The sequence below is a fragment of the Galleria mellonella genome, unplaced genomic scaffold (assembly GCF_026898425.1).
Source record: "Galleria mellonella isolate WM207_F2 unplaced genomic scaffold, CSIRO_AGI_GalMel_v1 utg40, whole genome shotgun sequence".
Lineage (NCBI taxonomy): Eukaryota > Metazoa > Arthropoda > Insecta > Lepidoptera > Pyralidae > Galleria > Galleria mellonella.
The window spans coordinates 5417842-5443066 of NW_026442094.1; the positions used below are offsets into that span (position 1 = coordinate 5417842).

The following is a 25225-nucleotide window of genomic DNA, read 5'->3' on the forward strand; positions in this document are numbered from 1 at the left end:
TAAGAGACAACTAACAGGCGAGAGATGGGCAGCAGCGTGCCTCTTAAAACATCTCTAAAGCCTAACTGCGGTTGCCAATCCGTCTTCCAAGCGTGGCAACTACTGGCAAAACTCGCCAAAGATGAGGCTTGTGTTCAGCAATGGACATTTAAAGGTAGATAATATGATGATGACGATGATCAATATTAGACATCTTTGTTTCTATAATAATTATAATGACTTGGCAATTGTTCGGCAATATAATAATAAACTAATAAAGTACTTTATTCTGTACTGTTCAGATTTATTTAATGGTAATAGTAGATTTTATGCGAATATTAGATTCATTGTTTTATAATGATGACAGCAGTGTCCCCTTAAAATATCGTCAAAGCTTAATTGCGGTTGCCAACCTGGCAGGAGGCCAAGTGTGACAGGCGAGTCGGTTGCCAGAGCAAAACCTCCCAAAGAGGAGGTCTATGTTCAGCAGTGGACAGTTAACGGCTGATATGATAATGACGATATAATCATTTTATTCATTACAATATATTATTTGAAGAATTAAATTAAACATTTTCATTAAAATAGCCTTCGTAGTAATGGGGACTGGTGTCTCCATTGTTAGCAATATACTATAATCCAGTTTTACTTTTAATATGTGAAAATGGAATGGTAACTTCGCCTACGCTATTAGTATATGCTGGTGGGGTACTACTGATAGACGATACATGAGGATGAAGACAAGCCAGTCGTGAAGAATTCGACAAGAATTAACCACGATAGTTTCCCCGTGGAAGTCGACCTGATAGCGTATATTGCTAGCAATAGGGATTTTTTTAATGAGTGATAATGGAATGGTAACCCCACTCGCGCTATCCGTATATACCGGCGGGGCACCAGTGAAGGATGATAGGTGAGGACGAAGCAGGTCAGTTAGCCCATCGTGTCGAATTCAACAAGAATTGTTCACAATGGTTTCCAGGGGGAACCACGTGGTGGTCGACCTAATAGGGCATATTGCTAGCAATGGGGCTGTCAAACTCCATCACTAACAATCCCTTTCCTCCCGCAATAGGGATGTTAGACCCTGTTACTAACAATCTCTTTCCACCTCTATAATCTAGTTTCATGACTTGTTAGACTGAAATATTTGCTGTTAAGTACATCTCTAAGTACACCTATCCCCCGATTTACACGGTAGATACGTTCCTGAAAAAAACGTGTAAATCGAAAATTAAAAATTTTCAAGTCAAAACCGTGTAAATCGAAAAGCTTGCAGAAAATGCATAATTTTGATATTTAACAGTTGTGATTTTTTTCAATATTTTTAGGTGTACACAGAAATAAAAATAAAAATTTTCATTTGTTCAAATAGTTCTTATTGTAGCTTCGTTCATGTTATATGATTTTGCAACATCTACTACTCTATCTCCCTTTCGTAAGCGATCCAAAATTACGATTTTAGTTTCTAAAGAAATAATTTTTCTTTTAACTTCTTTCGACATTATAAGCCTATATATTTTTTTTTAATTTATGTTAATTTATAAAAATCATAATTATGCACTCACTTGTAATTTACGAATATGAAAAATTAAATCTTTCTGACACTGTGAAACTTTCACTCAAATACAATTTTCCGTAGATAAAACTTTAATTTTATGCGAAGAAATACAGACACAGTGTGCATGTGCAGCAAGTCAGCACATATGCTCGGGATTCCCCGTGAGATGTGTACACAGCGCACGTGTTCAAACACAGTAGCATTTAGTAGAGTGCGATAAAAAAAAAAACTTATTTGGAAAACCGTATAAAAGCGAAAACGTGTAAAACAAGTACCGTGTAAATCGGGGGATAGGTGTAATCACTTTTTACAACATAGTGGTTAATTTCTGGTGAATTCACCATGGTAGGTGAATTGATCTGATACGAGCTGAATATATTAAATGAATTTTTTTATAATACTTTATTTTGCAAATAAATTATTTCATTTGTTTTATTTCGTTTTGATTTATTACCCCTCACTAACACCAGACCAGCACATATTTAGAGCGCAGGCGAGATTCGGTACATTTCCGTCCATCATCCATTATAAAAAAAAACTCATTGTTATTAATAAACTTATATATATAATGAATATGTATTTATTAGTACATTAAGTAGATAGATAATTAATAAGCTTCACACGTGTGTGTGTATCACGGCCTTCAGAGGCGGGAAAACTTTGCAAGTTGATGAGTATCGTTGAAAAAGAAAAAACATAATAAACGAATGTTACGTACAACTGTACACTAGATAATTCTTGAACGCACTGTTATTAGTGTTTCTTATGAAAAAAATTAATATTGTGCTATATAAATAATTTGCTACTGACTACACCAATCCAATCTGATAGTATTATAGTTTACTTGAATGGAACGTAATGATAAGCTTAGATTATATAGATAATCTCCATACTCCATACAAATGGTTCGTTAAGAACATATCGACTTTTTTATCCATGTGTACGTAAATCGCGTTACTACTAGTAGGTAGAGTTGAGTTTCTTACGGGTATTCTTAGTAAATAAAAACTGTCCGAACGCTGCAGTAGATTTTATATATATATATATATATATATATATATATATATATATATATATAATATTATTTTATATATATATATATATATATATATATATATATATATATATATATATATATATATAATAATATATATATATATATATATAATATATATATATATATATATATATATATATATATATATATATATATATATATATATATATATATATGTAATACGTATATTTGTACGATAAAATGTAATTAATTTTATTTTGTCTGGTTAAAAATTGTATTGTAACTGCTGTATCCGCTGACATTGATGCTCCTTTCCACTTTGGGTTTGCTGAGAGAAAACTCTATTAGAGTTAAGCGCGCCTTTGTACTTTTGTTTACCTCTGTCATATTTTTATAACTAATGTGTACAATAAAGTATTAAATCAATCAATAAATAATAGATTTAAAAAAATAACAACTGAAAAAGCAAGATTATTTATATGAAAAGCATAGGATAAGTAATTGAAAAGTCAAATCATCGCCACTCATACTAGTAAAAAAGTTTGTAAAGATGTATTATAAAAAATGAAGTAACATTTTATACATAGATTGACTATAAATGTTATAAATTAACGATTATATTATATAGGTCTTAATTTTATCTTAATTCTAGTAGGAGGCGTAAAACACCTTAAAAAGTGACTAGTGTTCCGATGTAGAGTATCTTTTTATATTATTTTTAATAAGCGGAGGATTTCCATTAGATTGATTAAAATCGATTACAATCGTGACAAATTAATGAGTGTGAATGCAAGACAGGCAAATGAGAATCGTTACGAGAAGACTTGAAGAATTAGGTACTGTAATTGGTTGGGGTTCTTTTAACTTTTTTATAATATTGGTACAATAACGTGTTAAATAAATAAATAAGTTCTATTGAAACAGAGTTTTTTATATGCAACTTAGATTGGCAAACAAGCTGACGGTCCACCTGATGGAAAGTGGTAACCATCGCCTATAGACATGAGCAGTACCATGGATATAACAGAGTATACTGTTTTATCCATGATACCGCCTATGCGTTGCCATTCCTGAGGACTCAGATGTTCCTCTGTACCTTGTAAATTCACTATAGAGCATAATACTTTTTCCATAAGTATATTAATGTACTATAATATTCGTGATAGTATACTAGTAATACCTCAGTGACGTCGCAACGAGTTCCCATTTAGGATGGCAAACAATATGCAATTCCACCATTTTTGGATTATGATCACTCGATAACAAAACTATATAAAGACTTAATCAAGAATAACAATTACATAAAATGATATCACTTATCCATTTACAGAAGGGAATGTTAGTACGCAAGTTAATATATTTGTTAGCACAATGGTTATAATATTTTTATCTAGAGATGGATCTGAGTGTTTTAAGTAAGAAAGCAATAATGGTTAACTGGATTATGTCCAGTCATGTTTAAGGAGTATATTACACTGTCATTCATAGGGCTAGCCTTAATATTTTTGGTGTCCCTTTTTAGGTCAGTTTTTTGCTATCTGACGACGAAAAAAAAAGTCTGCACGTTTTATTAAGCTTACTACTAATAAGGTGCCTAATAATGTAATGAAAATTAGACTCTTTTTTTTATTTGGGCCGTTGTACGTATGAGTCGTAACTAGTACAGCTAACTCAGCTTCACCCAGAAGCTTCCTGGGATCTTTACAGGCTTCACGGAGTGACCTCACCGTTTAAGGTGCCTATGAGTAGAATGGATTATTTTATATCATCGGGAATTCGCGCTATGATTTTGGGAGGGCGACTTCAAAATGATTTGAAGTCGCCCTCCCCTCCCCTTCCCTCTAAGTCCGGTACTGGTTATATATCTAGGGTCATAGGTGTATTTAAAAGTAAATACAAAATTGTAGCAAAAATGGATTTCAGTACGTTATTCTTTAGATATAAAAGGCATTTGTTAAATTTAACTTGACAGATGCGCACCTCGTGTTACTGTGTGAAAATTCAAATTTTTTGTAACCATGTTGTTTTTTGGAATAAATTTTTAGTATTATTGGTAATATATTTAAATTAAATAATGCTAATAATTTTGATTTTATGTTGTATTATAAAATAAACGGACATGATAAATGTCGTGTCCAAACTTACATTTTTTGTGTCTTTAAAATCATCGCTGATAGATTTTCGACCCATTACGTCATTGGTTTTGTATTTTTGATATTTTTTTTTTTATTTTTTTTTACAACCATAGGAGAGTAACGATGCGACTCCTTCTGTATTTTGTTGACTTTTTAAGAAGGAATATGTTTTTTTCTTGAATGTTTCAACGTCGTATCCTTTTGTAAATACTACGGTTTCGTAATTTAGTTGATTGTAGACGAAAGTGTGCAAGAAAGTTTTTGTCGTATTTTCCACATACTTTTGTAGTGTTATTATTTTATTTTTACATCAGCCATTAACTATCTACTGCTGGACATAGGCCTTTGCCATAGGTGTTACCAGTAGTTGCCATACTTGGCAAGTGGGTTGGCAATCGCAGTTCGGCTTTCGTGATGTTTTCAAAGGGACACTGCTGCCCATCCCTTAACCATTAAGTTCCTTTAATCGCCTCTTACGACAACCACGGGACAGAAAGGGGTAATCCATTCTATGTACCGGGATCACACGGTACTTTCGTAGTAAATGTCAATTATAAAATAGTTATCAGTTTCTTAAAGCATCCTCTCGCACGAACCTCGTAGCTATGGTGTAGTCATAGTCCCATGGATTATTATGAACATTTAAATGAGTCAAATGTCAATTTTTCTTTGTGATATGCTTACAAATGCATAGTATTTTTATTTATATATATGATTCAGATATAAGGCACTATTACATCACTAATAATATAATTTCGTATTACCTATTTTCATTCAGTGGCATATGTATGACACGAGTAACCTGCTGAGCATGAATTAAGTTGCTTGTATACGGAACACTCAATTGAGGACAATAAAAGTGTATCACATAAATGTTTAATAGTAATTAATTAAGTTATATTTCCTTGCAGTTGCTTTCAGAGCAGTCGTCGTAAAAACCCATTAACGCTCCATTAATGGGAATGGGTCAGTTCCCATTAGAGGATATTGGCTAAGTTTAGTGCGTGTTGCCAGTGATGATCCCTGCAACCGAAACATGGTCCTACACGGTTTTTTTTATGGGTGAAAATGGTATGGTAACCCCGCCTGCGCCGACGGGATACGCCGGTGAGGCACCAGTGAAGGGTGATAGATGAGAATAAAAACAGGTCAGTTAACCCATCATGATGAATTAATTCATCAGGAATTAACTATGATAGTTTCCAGGGGGAACAGCGAGGAGGTCGACCTGGTTGGGTATATTGCTAGCAATGGGATTCTCAGTCTCCATTACTAACAATCCCTTTCCCCCCAGTCCTACACGGTTGGCCGTATGCAAAAGGTTCAAGTCGCTCAGCGAGATAAGGAGAGGGCTATGCTCGAAATTTCTTAGTATGATAGAATTTGAAATGAGTATCTGCAGAAGACGGATCTAGCCTGAAGAATAAACGAGATGAAGTAGTAATGGCAGGTCAAATAACTTAAAGAACCGACAATCAATGGGGAAGAAAGGTTCTTGAGTGATCTAGTGACGTGCAACGAACTGCGTTTTGTATGGTAAGTTTCTCGCTTATAAAGTAGTAAAGTATTCCATATATACCTATTCATATATAACATTTTAATGGCCTGCAGTAGAATAACTTTATGTCCAGTGAAAGTTATTTATAACTTTTGACGTCAGTGTCAGAAATAGGACAAATATGTCGTACAAGGTTGGATTAGAAATGGTATCAAACACTTTTAAACCTATACAAAGTTATATTTGGACTTTTTTGCATATATCTGTTTGCGAAACTATAAATTATGTAAACTCCGTTTTTCACAACCCTATTTTGTTTTACTCGTGCAACTAAATCCGTAGATAGCCTTTGCACTTTGTAGCACGAAATATTTGAACTAAAACAGAGACTATATATTTTACTGCATAATTAAAATGTATATATTCATATATCTATTATTTGACTAAAGTATTTATTTGTTTATTTAAATTTTATTGTCCAGCGAAATGTAGTTCAAAAGATGGATTTTATGTTGCAGGCATTCTCTACCAGCCAGCCGAAGTATACGAAGTAAAATCTAGTAGGAATGTAAACAGACCATTTCGTGTTCTAAATTTAAATAATTATGCTAAATGTATTCTGTCTATAAAAGATTAGTGCATTTTTTTATCTTAAAATAAAAATAGTAAAGATTATTTTAGCCATCATTAGTTTTGTCACGTTCCGAGTCGTCGTCGTTTGTTTTTCTTGAAATCTACACGCTTCTGGTTATAAATGCTTTACACACTACTGTTTACATACTTATTAGACTTGTCTAGGATGTTGACTCACCTTTTGATATAAGAAGGGCCTCGTAAGAGCGAGGTATCTCTCCAGTGCCATAGTGACTGCTATACAAACACTTCCAATCCCAAACACGCGTAGTACCACCCTCGTAGCGCAGAATACCCGCATTTCTTTCACTCCCGGCACGTGTTCGCCCACTATCATTGCACACATCATGCCAACCTAAAATAAATACAATGTATTAAAACGTACACAAAAACCTACCACATAATTTACATCGATTGGTAGATATAAAGCCATATGCTGTTAAGTCCGCCATTTACACTATTTAGTTGTATTTATCATCATCAAATCGGCCATTATCTGTCCACTGCTGAACATAGGTCACCTCCATAAACTGCAGTAAGGAACAGTCCTGAGCCAATCTCAATGTATTAAAGTTTAATAAATAAATTATAACATTGTGGAAAAGAAAATTAAAATACATAAGTATCACACATATCACTGTGTGTAAAATTTGTTTGCATTAATTTCTGTCTCTGTTCGGTTCGTTTTTCTGCAACAAAATTGAATACTTGCAAGGTTGAGATTCAATGAAACATTGAATGGAAGCATAAGTCCTCCAGAATGGCAATGCAAAGAGTACCATAGGCATCACCGTGTGTTATGCAATATATACAGTGTGCATAGCAATATGGGATGGTAACCACTTTTTATCAGATGGACCGCAAGCATATTTTGCCATTCTAAGTCATATAAAAAAAATCGGCAATTGTCCAGTCACACCAATTATTCCATGTGGTAAGATACACAGGTTAAGATAGTAATATTTTTTGGCATAGAATTTTAAAGATTTTTTTCTCTTTCTAAAATTGATGATAAGCCATTTGTTCCTTTAATTGCTTTTTATAAAAAGGATTGGTAACTCATTATATTCTGACATTACTATCAAGAGAGAAAACCCTGTCGTTATCAGGTCAAGTGCCTTTCGGTTCCCTCTAGAAAGTATCATGATTAATTCCCGGTTAACTTTTACGATGGGCCAACTGACTTCATTCTCTGTCATTATTCATTAGTACTCTGCTATACTATAACAATGTTATTGGCAAGTAGGTTACCAATACATTTGTCTTAAAAAATTTAATGTGGTCAAATAAAGACAAAAAGTTAAGCTTGCAAGCAAAAAGAATCTTATTAACTTACCAGAGCAACTAAATCATTTGCTGCCAAAGAAGTCAGGAGAAGGAGGTGTTTTCTATTCCTCACTCTCCGCTCTCCTCTTCTCAAGGCAATTATAGCTGTTGCATTCCCAATGATTCCTATAGCGTACACTACTTTTACGATGATCCCAAACATTCTTGCTTGTGGTCTAACCCCATGACTTGTACCATTAATAGGTTGATCATGCGACACGAAATTCGTGATATTGTGTATGATTTCCGTGCTAAGCGTGGAAGCTAATGTTGTTGCGTCCATTTTGTTATTGTTTTCCCACGTTTTGCTAATCTTGCTTCATTTGAAGTCAATGGCGATCTCTTCGGAATACCTTCGATCGTTTTTTATTAATGTATTCGCGGGGATTATGTTCATCGCATAATAATTCTTCATGTGGCAACGCTGGAACAAGAATTTATAGATTAGTGACATCATTTTTGCATTTTACAAGTTTTTTAGCTTTTCTTGGATTTTGTTGGTCTAAAAATAAATTTTTATGTTTACCATACTGAATGTAATTATTATAGTCCATTCATGGGTATGTTCGAATAAGTTTTTTTTTTTATATACGTAGTTGTATAATGGCTATTTATAGGCCAAATATTTGTTCCGTAGATAATAGTATAATTACTTTACTGATGTCATTTACAATGTTGCTACCTCGTTTAAATTTATCCAGAGTTGTTTAAAAATAGTTACCTTTATAACGTTACATAGGTGCTTTTGTATTTGTACAATCAATTGTAAGTCATGTTACTTGAGGAAGCCTTATATAATTGCCGCTTATAGAGACGAATAGCTTCATGTACTTTATGTTCAGGGTGACTTTGTACAAAAGTCGTTTGCTTGGGCACTTCTATCCCATTCGTTTTTCCACCGTGAAGCAGTTATGTTTTCATGGATGTGTTTCGGTTTAAACCGTGGAATATGTCAGTGAATTTACATGGTATAGAGAAATAACACTTTTAGTCCTCAGAAATAGCAATACATGGGGAGTATCAGGGACGAAATAGTATACTCTGTTATGTGCATGGTACTGCTCATGTCTATAGGCGACGGTTACCACTTTCTATCAGGTGGGTCGTCAGCTTGTTTGTCAATCTAAATTGCATAAAAAAAGTACATGAAATATCCATTCCTGAGGTTTATGATATTATGCTTCTTTACCCAACCAATGTACCCCAGTAATTTCATTGCCATATTCCATTCTCGTCAAATCACAACACAGATATGCCATTAGATTACTCTGTTTCAATTTAACTTAACGAAAATGTCATAAACAAAATTATAACTGTCTCAACTTTAACACAAGCTGAAGTTGTCCAAAATAACAAATAAATATCAAATAATTGATTGAATGTTTCGATTCGTTACTAATTTATTTTAAATATATTTTCTGTTATAATTTCAACAAAATTTGGTTCTTTTTTCATTAAGTTCTCATTGAAACAACCTTACTTAACAGTAGAAACACGAGTAGCGATACAGAGGTAGGTACACGTACAGACGACTATTGCAATAAATCTTTTAAAGCAGTGGACGATGGATTAGGCACTTGATCTGAATTCTTTATATTGTATCATGTACTGAATTCTTTACATAGTTACATCTTTACGTCCCAATATATAATAAAATTTTAACATGGGTAGATCGGTGTGTATAGGCTAGAACAACTACATACCATTAGACTTGTATATATATATATATATATATATTAGTCACGTTCGTGGTACAAAAAAATTTATTAGTTATCTATATATTAATACGTAAAGCGAAAACTTAGTACACCTTTTTACGAAAATTGCGTGGACGGAAGAGTATTAAATTTTGCACACTTATAGTTTACATAAAGAAAGAGTGTAGAATGTAGATATTTTCTTTTTTTAAATTATGCACAAAAAGTACATTAAATCAATAAAAAGAATACACACTACCATGTATTTAACGCACATACGCATATATATATATATAACTTATTGTTTATTGTTAAACTCTGTGGTCAAATTGAGAATAGATTAATATTGTTTGTTTTTAATATTTTATCTATATAATATATTTTGTCTATAGTTTTACTGAATGTTAAACATAACCATAATGAATTCATTTATTACAATTTATTATATGTTATGGTCGAATTTTGACCATTGGACGACCACTAGTTGTAATCAATTTAAGTTGAATAGATAGAATTGTTGTCAATCATAATATTATAAATGGTATACGTGTCATATCACTGGTACTCAAATTATTTAATGTTTATCACTCGAAATGTATTAGGTAACTAGTAGTTCAAATAAAAACAGTAATTATTTTATAATTATGTTTATCTATTGACGTTATCAGAACACTGCAACCCCAGATGTCTGGATGAATTAACAAGCAATTAATGTTCATTATTATTTCAATATAAAAAAAATATACAAAATCGATATAGGTAGATATTTAATTTTATTTGGGAAACAAACAATATCTTATTATAGTAGATACATACAAATTACTAATACATATTTAACTAATGTGATAAATTAGCAATTATTATATATATAATAGGATATTCCACTTTTATTCCATATATATATATATATATATATATATATATATATATATATATATATATATATATATATATATATATATATATATATATATATATATTACTAGCTGACTGGGTAAACGTTGTTTTACCATATACATTATTTCTAGAACTATACATGAAAATATATCGTACTACAATTATTATATTCGATTGTTACTTACAACCATATAAAAATTGCGATTAAACGACAGGGGTTAATCATAAAAACGTGAAAATTTGAATTTGTATGTCTTTTTCAATGCTAAATCATAATAAAACAAAAATAAAAAATTTTGTCAAAAAAATAAAAAAAAAATTTTTAGTGGTGGGTCACCCTTATCATTGAGGGGTATAAAAAATAGATGTTGGCCGATTCTCAGACCTACTGAATATGCACACAAAATTTCATGAAAATCGGTAAAGCCGTTTCGGAGGAGTTTGGTAACAAACACCGTGACACGAGAATTTTATGTATTAGATTAATTTTTCAAAATAATTCTTTACAATGATATTTATAGGGATGATTATGAGTTTTTTTTTACACTTAGAATGGTAAAGAGGCCCATCAAATGGTAAAAGTGGTAACCGTCGCCTATAGACATGAACACATCACTGAAAAGCCGATATGGCGTGTTACGTTCGCCACAACGTCATGTTTATGTGATTACTCCGTTTAGGATTAAAGTCGTGAACGCATTTATTTACCATTACTTTTATGATGTACTAGGACTGCAGAATCGTCTAAGAAGTGACAGTGTTTGTGTGGATTTAATAGCTGTTTGCTTACATGTTGGCAATAGAGTAATGCTTTCATTACTTGAATTAAAACTAATAAAGGTGGGTGCCTACACTTGGTATTTTAATACGCAAGTCGGTGAAAATAAAAGTAAATTTCCTTTTTATAGTACCGACTGGCGTGTGAATTAATATACCGACGAACGTGCCGAGTAACATGTTACTCACACATTCTTTTTTTACTTGAAAATGGTACACAAGTATTCGGCTAGTTTGATGATATGCGAGATAATATTTGCCCTTTGAAGATTAAAAACCAAAATAAATTGAAACTCCATTTGTCATAAAGGCCTTAAGTGAAATGAATAACAGAGGAATAACACCTGAGTCCGCAGGAATGGCAACGCATGGAGCGTATCATGGGCGAAACAGTATACTCTGTTATGTCCATGGTACTGCTCATGTTTATAGGCGACGGTTACCACTTTCCATCAGGTGAATTGTTAGCTTGTTTTTCATTCTATGTTGTATAAAAAAAAAGTGATCTGCTTCAATAGGATTTGATTAAATTATAAATAACGAGGACATTCGCAAAAGAACCAATGTAACCGACGAAGCCCGAAGAATAAGCAAGCTGATGTGACAATGGGCTGGTCACGTAGTTCGAAGAATCGATAACCGAATAATCGATAAGGGAAGAAAGATTCTTGAGTAGCGACCCCGTACGGGCAAACGAAGTGTAGGACAACCGGATGGTCGTCTTCGAGTCACAGTACCCAGTTCTTTTACTACTTAGGTCTTTTTTGTATCCTTCAAACTCGAATAAGGCACTTAAAGTAGATAATTGTTCATTATCAGCTGCTTGGCGGTATAAATCCTTACTATAATATAAATGAGGAAGTGGATTTATCTCTTCATTGCCTTTTAGAAACATTACCATCATTATAAATATTTTGTATACACGTAATATACGAGATTAAGGACAAAGGCTACTAAAGTGTTAAAGTCTCAGGCAATCAACGTACTCCGATCATGTGGACGAAATCAAATAAATTTAAAAGGTTAAATATTAGTGAATAGTATGTTCCACAATATAATTTCACCAATTTACTGGTACTCATGCTAGAATAGCTAGGCGATCGTGTACAGGCAAACGCAGTGTAGGACGACCCTCCACTAGATGGGGCGACAAGCTCAAATGAATTACAGGGAGTCAGTGGATGCAGGTGGCTCAGGACAGTTTCTTATGGCAGTCTATGGAATGACCTATGTCCAGCAGTGAACAGATGGCTGAATGATGATGATGATGAATAAATACTTGAACGGTTTCGCCGTTTAAAGCTTTTCAAAATGTAATAAGGGTAAATAAATTATTATTTTTATTTTCTTGCAGTCTCCAATAAGAATAAAGTGCTCTTGATGATAATCTATCGGTTTCTTGCGTGTCTCTAGATAGGAGATAGGCCACGTTTTGCTTGTATAGTCCAATTTTTGTTTAATATAACATATTTCCTTATCGATTTCAATGTATTCATAAATAATTTTTTATTTTGCTCTTTTAGAATATCTTTACTTTTATTCAAGTTTAATAAAACAATGTTAATTACGAAAATGTTATATCTTTTCAGCCGACTTCAAAAAGAAGGAGTTTATTAATTCGGTTGTATTTTTTTATGTTTGTTATCTCATAACACCGTTAGTTTTAAATCGATTTAGAAATATATTTTTTTATCTGATAGGATATAGGTACTTACAGATTGGCCTCATAGAATTTTTATCAAAATCAGTTAAATAATTTAGTTTTAAAATCGAAATAACTGGCTTTTTTGACAATTTTTTTTATAATATAATGTGCAAACGAGCATGCAGCTCACCCGATAGTAAGTGACTATCGCCGTAATTGATGTCGTTTTCGTGGGATACAATCTTTAATGTTGTGTCAATATATTGTAACAGTAAGTGTAAATAGTTTTATAATAGGTTTTAGTTGTTACAATTTAGATAGAATACGCTACTTCACAATATCTATAATCTTATCCAATATAACGTATATATATATATATATATATATATATATATATATATATATATATATATATATATATATATATATATATATATATATATTTATTACATAGTTTAATTGAATAAAACTATAGTACAAAATGTAATACATTAATAACTTTAGAATGGAGCAAAAATAAAGACTTGTCGTAGATTATGTGGTAGTTTATATTGACTGTTGATAAAACTGTTGTATTTATATTATATATGTTGTATATATGTTACGAAGGAACTAAATATTATGTAATTTCTTCACCTGATGGTAAATGATTATTGCAGTCTTTCGATAATGACTCTGTCGACCAGGGATGTCGCCAATGTGTTGCCAGCCTTTTAAGACGGTATAAATTATTTTCTTCAAAGTCCCCATGTAGTGTTTATCAGTAAATATTTATTATAATAATACTTATCTTGGTTTATTTATTTTGAAAATACAACAGATAACAATCGCAAATATAGTTAATTGTAAGCATGCAAGATAAAATACAAGATTGATATTTTAAACCGTATTAATACGCCTTGAATGAAGACGTATTTTAATTAAAAATAATAATAAAAATATTAGATATAATTATAGAAAAAAAACTTGTAAAGATATTTAGTGGAACGTGAAATTTTATATTAATGTTTAAAATTTATATTATCTTTATTTAAATAGCAAGTGTTTACAAGCACTTTTAAATTGTTATTTTTTTAATCTAAACACATGTACATATGAGGTAACCAAATGTACATAGGTGTTATTTTTTTTTTTAAAAAAGTTCTCTTTAACCAAAACTTAACATTTGTTATATATGTCACAATTCAATGTTATTGGAGTTCCTTTAAATAAATATTTTTAAGACATAATAATATTATATTAGACAAGATTATTTTTTAATGGATGAAAATGGATCTAATATCCAATTGTTATTTTTACTATTTAAACTAATCGACTGAATAAATTTAATTGTATTATTATTCTTAATATTTTAATTAATTTTTAAGTAATGTTTAAATACTATAAAAAGTTTTAAAACTAAATTATTGTAATTTTTGTTTCAGGGGGATACCGCGCTTGATCTAACCTGAGAGATATTGCCAGTAATGGGGCTATTAACCCCATTATAATCAAATGTTTTATACCCAAAATTATATTAAACAAGATTATTATTAATATAATTATACATATATTATAATTAGTGTCTACATAGGAGTATTACATGAGCCAACAATTGAGGTCTTGTGTGCGTTTGATAGCATTATCTCAGAGATGCATGGGTACCTACCACGGGTACTTTGGAACCGGAAGATCCGATGTGCAACTCCCGAAATTATCATTCATAGCGGACCCATTCTACAACGGGAAATGATTGAAACACAATAGTTTATTGTCGCTATGATTGTAGAATGGATTGCGAAGGTTCTTCGACCTCAACTTTTATGTTATTCATTAACTGGCTTTTACGAGGACTTTGACCGCGTTGTCGAGTTACGAGTATGTTTTCTGACCGGGTAAAAATTAGTCTATGTTCTTCTCCAGCTCATACAGTACGTGTAATCATTACAATAGGACAGTGATTCTCAACCACTGTGCCGCGGCACTTTTGTGTGCCGCCAAATTTTTAATTAATCCAAAAGTTTAATTAATATTAACAATTTTTTTTTTGTGGAATGCAAATTATAAATGCAAAAATATTGGTAACCCCGCCATTATATGCGCTAACTGTGTGGATAGTTAAATATTTATATATGTTAAATATATATATATATATATATATATATATATATATATATATATATATATATATATATATATATATATATATATATATATATATATATATATATATATATATATATGGTATATATCACACAGGAATTAACCATGATAGTTTCCAAGTGGGAACTGTAAACCGAGGAGGTCGACCATTTATGGTTGGGCTAATTAATATATTGATTTATATTTAATATAGGATTCTCAGTCTCCATTACTAACGTATTTTGTTAATTGGTAAAATTATTTATTAATTCAACACAACGTTAGGTAAAAAAGGATGTTTATATATATGTAAAATAATATGGTTTTCATTTAATTTCAATTCATGTTTGTCTTTGCCATGATATTCGAATACAATTTATGAATAAATGAAATAAGTAAAGTAATTCCGTATTTTTTAAGCTTCTTGAACGTTTGTTCTTTTACAAGTCAGTTTGTTTTTCAAAGAGCAAGTTGGCAACCCTATCTATAGGAAATGTTTCATCACCCATTCATAACTGTAAAGTAATTGTTTGTTTACCTTGTTTTTATTATAAACATATCTAGAGCTCTAGAGAGTGTAGGCATCATGTGTCATTAATCACTGTAGCACCTGACAATTGCAGAGCTGTGTATTATGTGTATTCTATTTATTTCTTGAAATAAAGTATTTTATTTATTTATTTAATTATTTCATCAACTGGATGAGCTTTACAGTCTTCCAGTACACTCAGCCAGGAAATAATGTAATTATTACATTATTTTGTGATTTAATATTAATTAAATAAAGACACTATTATCCATAATTTTGTATGAAATTAAATCACAGTTAGTATCTTTGTAATTTTATTACAATATCAATTTTAATTATGAGCATGTCATATAAAGCAAGTATTTGTTCAAATTGAATTTTTTTTTTATAAATAACTTTATTGTGGTCCTATGTAATAATTAAAAAAATTTTATATATATAAAGCAAGTATTTGTTCAAATTGAAATATTTTATAATTAACTTTATTGTAGTGGTCTTGTGTAATAATTAAAATATATATATGTTCAGAATATTATTGTTTGCTGTATAGATGCTACAGAAATAAGAGGCGTTGTTATGTTCTGTTCATGTGTATTGATTGTGTTACGTTTATAAAAATCCTGTATGGGTGTAAGAGTGACGTCCTATAAAACAGACAAGAGATCAGTAAATATATCTCGATCACACAAACGAAGTTGCAGGTGAAAGCTAGTTAAAATTAATCTATGTTTCATGTTTAAACATAGCTTAATCAAAACCTACTTCGTTTGATTTACAGTAATCGATTGCCCACACCTAGGTTCACAGCAAAGTAATAACACAGTCAACTTCAGACTCTTATACCTATCATTCATTATAATTAAATTCTCTATTTCATTTATTCAACACACTAGAGTATCGGTAATTTATCATAATAAAAAAGAAAAAATTACTTACAGATATTTTTATACAGTCACTTTATCACGTCACGATTTTTTTCTATTAAATAAAGTATAATAGCATTTATGTCAAGACATATCTATGTACTTAAACAAATCTAATACTACAATTTTATTGATAATATATTTAACAAGAAAATAACATTTAGAAGAGATCGCTTTTAGCTATAATTTTCTTCGCCTATTGTTTTCTAAGTGTGAACATTTCTCGTAATTATTTGTATCTATAATATGTTTACTGCTGTAATCTTTTGGAGGAATCCATAAAGAGTATATATCTATACTTTATAATTAATTGGATTTATTGTCCAAAACAACATAGTTACATAGAGGGAGACTTTGTACAAAAGTCGATTGCTTGGATACCTCTGTCCCATTCATGTTTCAACCGTAAAGCAGTTGTGTTTGCATGGCTGTGTTTCGGTTTGAAGAGTGGGATATGGCGTGAATTTACTGGGTACGGAGGAAATAACACCTTAGTCCTAAGGAATGGCAACGCATGGGGGTATCATGGACGAAACAGTATACTCTGTTATGTCCATGGTACTGCTCATGTCTATAGGCGACGGTTACCACTTTCCATCAGGTGGGCCGTCAGCTTGTTTGCCATTCTAAGTTGTATAAAAAAAAAGTTACAAATAAATTTATATCAGACAATTGTTATATAATAAAACAAAATATGCCCATAACGATGTCAAGCGCGTCGTTGACCAACTATCGAACTCGTGTTTTGTTTTATGTTTTGCCTTATGTTTTGGGATCGCAATTTGACTATATGGTCAAATTGTTGAATGTCTTATTGTATCATCACCTTATATAAGGTGGCCATTCAACAATGGGCTCGTAACACGATGTAATATTTAATTACTGATTAATTGATCAGCATAAAACTGCTTCTTCATCGTATATAGGTACGCCTATATATGCATAATTCCCAACAATTGGTAATGTGAGGTACTGAACTAAGTTATACTCGTGTTTACTACATTATAATCTTTATAATAAAGAATTTACGGCATAATGTCGAGTAAGAAGGTATTAGTACCTAGACATCGTGCTCCTCAAAATCTGGTAAACAAATATCTTGAATTTTTATTTGACCTGAAACATCAGGCCGGTCGATGTTACTCATATGTATTATACCTATACGAGTCGTTTTGATTCTGGGTTATCTTGCTGGGTAACTTTTTCTATAGGTAGATGTCGATAAGTTTATATTTACCTAGTTAATTGCCTGCGACTTCTATATATATATATATATATATATATATATATATATATATATATATATATATATATATATATATATATATATATATATAATATAATATATAGTATAATAGAGTTTTATATCTTTGTTCATTATCTATTTTTCACGCTTCAAGTTTTATTTTTCAGACCAAATGTAGCCTACCTTCTTTTCCAATGTCCAATGACACCAAAATTCATCAAAATTGGTTCAGTCGTTTACGCGAGAAAAAGTAACAGTCAGACATAACTACTTTCTTTTTATAATAATATTTGTATGGACTACTACGTTATTATCACAACAGCTTCTTGTTATCTTAATTTTGGACACGGGCCCCTGCCTAGAATCATATAAGTGATACCACGGACCAAGTAAGCAAAACGATTTTTTTATAATGGATGATAATGGAATGGTAACCCCGCCTGCGCTAATAGTATACGCTGGCGTGGCACCAATAAGGAATGATGAGTGAGAATAAAAAGGAAGGTCAATTAGCCTATCATGATGAAATAATTTTCAGGGGGGACAACGTGGAGGTCGACCTGATAGGGTATATACCAATGGGACTGGTAATTCGTATTATTAACAATCCCTTCCCTCCGGTAGTTATTACATTAAAATATAATGTATACTTACAGGGGGGAAAGGGATTGTTAGTAATGGAGACTGAAAATCCCATTGCTAGCAATATAGCCAACCAGGTCGACCTCCACGCGGTTCCCCCTGGAAATTATCATGGTTAATTCCTGATGAATTCATCATGCATCAACTGACCTGTTTTTATTCTCATCTATCACCCTTCACTGGTGCCTCGCCAGCGTATCCCGTTAGCGCAGGCAGGGTTACCATACCATTACCACTCATCAAAAAAAAAATTTATACTTACAAAACCTTTAACAATGAATATTGCAAACTCCTCACAAAAATATGTAAAACATATAGCAGCATAAATGTTCCATAACTTTACATTTTTTTTTTTTATAAAACTTAGAATGGCAAACAAGCTGACGGCCCACCTGATAGAAAGTGGTATCCCTCATAAACATGGTAAGTCTCCCTCTCATACATTCTATACACTTATTAAGAACTATCTATGCATCAAGTAACTTAAACGTCTTGAGAGCTCTTGATGCCCTGGGCACATCTGGATAATGATAAAGTTTTATAGAATGGAATGATAAATAGCATGAATTATCGTTGTTAAATACAGGTTTGCATACCTTTTGTTTGCAAGGTAAAAAGCTTATACTAGCTAACATAATAAGTCTATATTTTTTATATGGATGCTATATCCTAATATTTTTAAAGTTATGACTTTATTTCGTAGATCAACCTACTTTTAGATTTTAAGATTCAATTAAGGATTCCAAGAAGGAAAGTCTAACTATAATGTTCTTTTTTTAAACAAATCTGAATGATTCATTGTTAGGCAGAGACAAGGTAAGTCTGTAATGCAGCCTTTTATGGTATAATTACAAGTAACTCCATAATAATAACCTTTATGAATGCTATTTTTATTTTACAATTCCGTTTCAGTCTGCGGTAGGACTTACCTCACATGTTAGAATATATATAATATAGTAAACATAACTGTTTACTATATTATATATATATATCTTTAAGAGTTTCATGTTGTATTTTTTTGAATACACCGAAGCATTATTTAGCATTTAGAATTTGCTCGACGATGTCGCAACCCACTGTATGGGATTGAGTAGCATTTCACGATGCAAGGATCCTTATATCAACTGTTAACTGTCCATTGCTGAACGTAGGCCTACCTCTTTAGGGGGGTTTTACAAGTAGTTATGAGTACTACGCTTGGCAACCGCAATTAGCCTGGTGATGTTTTAAGAGGGACACTGCTGCCCATCCCTTAATTATTAAGTTCTCTTAACCGTCTCTTACGACACCCACAGATAAGGCAGGGGTGGCCTATTTTATTCTATACCGGGCCAACACATACAAACGTAAATAAAAATTAACTAACAGTATCGTAAGTAAACCCGTATCGAAATCGTAGCGTAGTTAAAAAAAGTAAACGAAAAGACAGACAGACTAACGTGAACAGCATTTTTTTTCGTAGTTTTCATAAAAACAAGAAATCATATGTTTGCACGATTAAAGTTGAACAAAACGGCTTGTATTGTTAAAAATAAGTATCACCTAAATAATAATAGTCGAGGGACGGCAACGTGGCAACTACTGCCGATACCCCCAATATAGGCCTATGTTCAGCAATGGACAGTTAACAGTTGATATGAGGATCCTTGCATCATTAACCAGAGGGAGACTTTGTACAAAAGTCGATTGCTTGGGTACCTCTGTCCCATTCGTGTTTCAACCGTTTGTTGCAGTTGTGTTTGCATTGCTGCATATGGCGTGAATTTACTGGGTACAGAGGAATAACACCTGAGTCCTCAGGAATGGCAACGCATGGGCGGTATCATGGGCGAAACAGTATACTCTGTTATGTCCATTGTACTGCTCATGTCTATAGGCAACGGTTACCACTTTCCATCAGGTGGGCCGTCAGCTTGTTTGCCAATATAAGTTGTATAAAAAAAAAATTAAAAGCTGTTATGTATGAATAATAATTTGTACCTGTACGAAGACGGGGCAATTGGCCAGTCTCTTGTATATATGTATTCCGAACTAATGTTAAAAGGAGAAAAAAATATTTGTAAATTTGTTTGTAATGGATAAACTCAAAAAGTACTTAACGGATTTTAAAAATGATTTTATCTATAGAAAGCTACATTTTTATGAGTGACATGGGCTGTAATTTGTTTAAAAAAAAGCCATGCGAAGCCGAGTCGGGAATGTCGAGGTATATTTATAGACATTTATGGTTATATCAAAATTTCATGCCTCTAAACCAATCTGGATCTGCTCAATTTTAAAATCGTATGTACCTATGTATACAAAATGAGCTGTTTTAATTCTGAAACCGGTACTTATCCACGAAATTGTTCCGTGAGCACATTTGAAATTCATCAAACACATCCTGACCATTATAAGAAAAGATTTCCAAATTTATAGTACATCTCCGCGTTATGGTACCACCATGTGCGCCGTTGCTTTTATTAAAACGGCAGTGTATGACTTGCATGCAAATAGTATGTTAATACGATAATGATATTATAATTAATTTGAATGACCAAGGACGCGGTTTTCAATGGAAATAACGTTTTATTCTATTCACATTACACGCGCACTATATTGTATACTACCTTTTACCCGTGACATTGTCCGCGTGACCGAGACGTGTTTATTTACCGGGATAAAAAGTCTACGTTCTTCTCCATCCCATATATATATATATATATATATATATATATATATATATATATATATATATATATATATATATATATATATATATATATCATTGTGTTAAAATTTCCGAATTTCATTTCATAGTAGACTCACTGCTTTTATCGTCACCTATCATTTGTCACTGGTGCCCCGCCAGCGTACACTGATAGCGTAGGCGGGGTTACCATTCCATTATCAACCATTAAAAAAAGTCGTCTACTGCTGAACATTAGCCTCCCCCTAGGGGGTTTCGCCAGTATTATCACGCTTGGCAGGCGGGTTGACAACCGTAGTTAGACTCTGATAGAGGAACACTGTTGCCCATCGCTCGATCGCTCGACCATTAAGTTCCTTTAGTTGCCTTTTACGACACCCAAGATAATAGATTATCATAATATGTGTTAAGTTATACAGCATATATATGCTGATTCACGTGGGTATCGTTGCGGGAAAAAGTATTATTAGTAGATAGATAGATAATTTATTTGCATTACTTACTTACAGCACACAAATTACAACATACATATACAAAAAAAAAAGCGAGATAACATAAATGATAAAAAAAATACATAAAGCTAAATACAATTTTCGTTTGTGAGTGTGCCATAGCAATACAAAATGGCCACAACTCAATTTATTGCTTCGCCCTCAAAAGTATTTAGTATTAATATAAAGAGAAATACATAAAGATATTTTTATTTTCTAAAACGTAAGCATAGCACTTTTACATATGAAATAAATCGCATAACATTACGATTAGAACATATCTATTCCTGCAACAAGCATACACATAATCCGTACTAATATTATAAAAGAGAAAATGAGTTTGTTTGTTTACATCTTAACGGTTTAACGACTAATTTAATTCGACATTACAAGTATATATTTATTTATTCATTAGTACAAATATGTGTACATGACGAACTTAATGCTAAAAGCATTCTCTCCCAGTCAACCATAGGGAAGTGTCAGAATACTCGAATGCGGTACTACTAATTATTGATATACATAAATACTAAAAGTACATATATAAACGAATAAATATATATGAATAACAAATATATTTACACATATATGATATATACTATATTATACACGAAATTAAGAATAATATAAAGCACTTACTGCTTGGATAAAGATAAAAAGTGAGAGTGAACGCTTTTTTTGAAAGACGGTTTAGTATATAATGTGTTTCGATATTTTTTTTTTGATGGATGAAAATGGTATGGTAACTCCGCCTGCGCTAACGAGATACGCTGGCGGAGCACCAGTGAAGGGTGATCGATGAGAATGAAAACAGGACAGTTAGCCCATCATGATGAATTCATCAGGAATTAACCATGATAGTTTCCAGGGGAACCGCGAGGAGGTCGACCTGGTTGGGTATATTGCTTAGCAATGGGATTCTCAGTCTCCATTACTAACAATCCCTTTCCCCCCGGAGCAGACGATTAGAATACTTGTAAGGTGATTATTATTTTTAAATCAGTACAGTTCGTTTAAATTGGAGGGAAAGGGATTGTTAATAATGAAGTCTAACTGACCAATTGCCAGCAATACAACCTATCAGGCCGACCTCCACGTAGTTCCCCCTGGAAACAATCGTGGTTAATTCTAGTGAAATTCGTCACGATGGGCTAACTGACCTGCTTTCATCGTCACTTATCATCCCTCACTGGTGCCCCGCCAGATAGCGCAGGCGGGAATACCATTCCATTATCACCCATTAAAAAAAATGCACGTGTGCATGTGTGTGTTTTTTTATACAACTTAGAATGGCAAACAAGCTGACGGCTCACCTGATGGAAAGTGGTAACCGTCGACTATAGACATGAGCAGTACCATGGACATAACATAACCATGGACATACTTGCATATATCTAATGGTAAGGCATTAATAACTATATTATCTATTACTTCCTACCAGCTGACATGAGATAACATATCTTCGAATGCATAGAGGCTTTTCAGTTGAAAGTGTTTAATTAATAGATTATGATAAAACATTATTATATAAAGGTATCATGAAAAAAATTATGTAACAGTGCGTCACCACTTTTCATTCCCCTGATGTCGTAAGAGGTGATTAAGGGGGAAAAATCGTGATAGCTTTTTTTTCAATCAGCTTTAAAAAGATGGAGGTTCTCAATTCGATTTTTTTTTATACGAGTATTTTTATAAAAAAAATGTGATAACACCAGTTATTTCCATATAAAAATTAAACTACATACATACATACATACATATCTGTCACGCCTGTCTCCCATTAGGGTAGGCAGAAACAATGGAACGCCAAATGCTTCGATTCAAACAAACCTCTTTCGCTTCTTCCACATTCATCAATCTTTTCATACACGCTCGCCGGTTACGGGTACTTTTAATTTGGCCCTTCTTCAGCACGTCGCCTATTTGGTCAACATACGTCCGTCTAGGGCGGCCCCTACCGACATCTCCATTTATTCTTGCTCGATAAATCTCTTTCGTAATTCTTCTTTCATCCATCCTCTCCAAACTACTAAAAACATATTGAGAAAATTTCTATGAGATGAAATTAAAAATATATCCTTTCAGATAAAAATGAATTTTCAAATTCTGGTTTATAAATGACGGAGTTATGAGGTAACAAACATTAAAAAGTACGGCTAAATAGAGAACCTGCTCTTTTTTTAAGTCGCTAGAGAATCCAGTAGAAATTGGCCGAAACCAAAAGTTCAGTCCAGATACCTTCGTACGAGTACGTGAACCATAGCCTAAAAAAATCACTTTTTTTCACACTTCACATAAACTATGAAAGTACTACATACATTTTCAAATGTAAAAAACGTAACTATAGGGAAAATTCTTACTAATATTATAAATGTGAATGTGAGTTTGTTTATTATCTTATAGCGCCTTAATGGTTTAAGCAATCACTATGAAATCATTATGATATCAGTATACATGCATTATATGCGATGGAGAAGGTTATAGACTACTTTTATCCTGGTCAGAAAACATATCCCAGTTACTTTTTTTTTATACAACTTAGAATGGCAAACAAGCTGACGGCCCACCTGATGGAAAGTGGTAACCGTCGCCTATAGACATGAGCAGTACCATGGACATAACAGAGTATACTGTTTCGCCCATGATACCCCCCATGCGTTGCCATTCCTGAGGACTCAGGTGTTATTCCTCCGTATCCAGTAAATTCACGCCATATCCCACCATTCAAACCAAAACACAGCTATGCAAACATAACTGCTTTACGATTGAAACACGAATGGGACAGAGGTATTCAAGCAATCGACTTTTGTACAAAGTCTCCCTCTGGTGAATGCATTATATGCGATGGAGAAGGTTATAGACTACTTTTATCCTGGTCAGAAAACATATCCCAGTTACGTGAACGAAGTTGCGGGTAAACGCTAGTAGCTTATAAACAGCACTGGCTAATTGAAGATAAAAAGCTATTATGTACAATATAATAAACAGTTTCTAAGAATTATAATTATTAAGTAATTTTACGACCATAATTCAGATAGCGGAATCAATAGATCAGTGTAGTCGTATTTCAATGCTGTATTTAATAATTAGGTACATTAATTACTGTGTCTGATTAATGTTTGGCTTCAAGTATAACAAATTGTTGTAATGCTAATTAAATTAAATAGTGGAGTCGATTCTGAGACATATAGTATCTATGCCCACACGCAACTATAAACAGAGTAAGACATACGAAGCTTATGCGAGTTTTAAATTTAAATTATATTTTATTGCTATAAATTACTCTTTAATTCATTTTACAAAGTACTGTCTATCTGTCTGTAATTATTCATTTTCCATCAAGTGGACCATCAGCTTGGTTTTTGTTTGCACAAAAATGATTAGTTTTTTTTTACTTTAATTTTTTTAATAACATGTA

General features: G+C 32.3%; 1 protein-coding gene across 1 annotated transcript in view; it reads right to left on the bottom strand.

The window, feature by feature from the left end:
- Positions 1-25225, bottom strand: part of LOC113520329 (prostaglandin E2 receptor EP2 subtype) — a 57280-nt gene that overhangs the window by 29630 nt on the left and 2425 nt on the right. Inside the window, exons 2-3 of the mRNA XM_026905635.3 lie at positions 8161-8574; positions 7003-7179 (exon numbers count right to left, since the gene is read on the bottom strand). Coding sequence (XP_026761436.1) covers positions 7003-7179; positions 8161-8433 — 450 coding nt within the window. The 5' untranslated portion in view covers positions 8434-8574. The remainder of the gene's footprint in view (positions 1-7002; positions 7180-8160; positions 8575-25225) is intronic.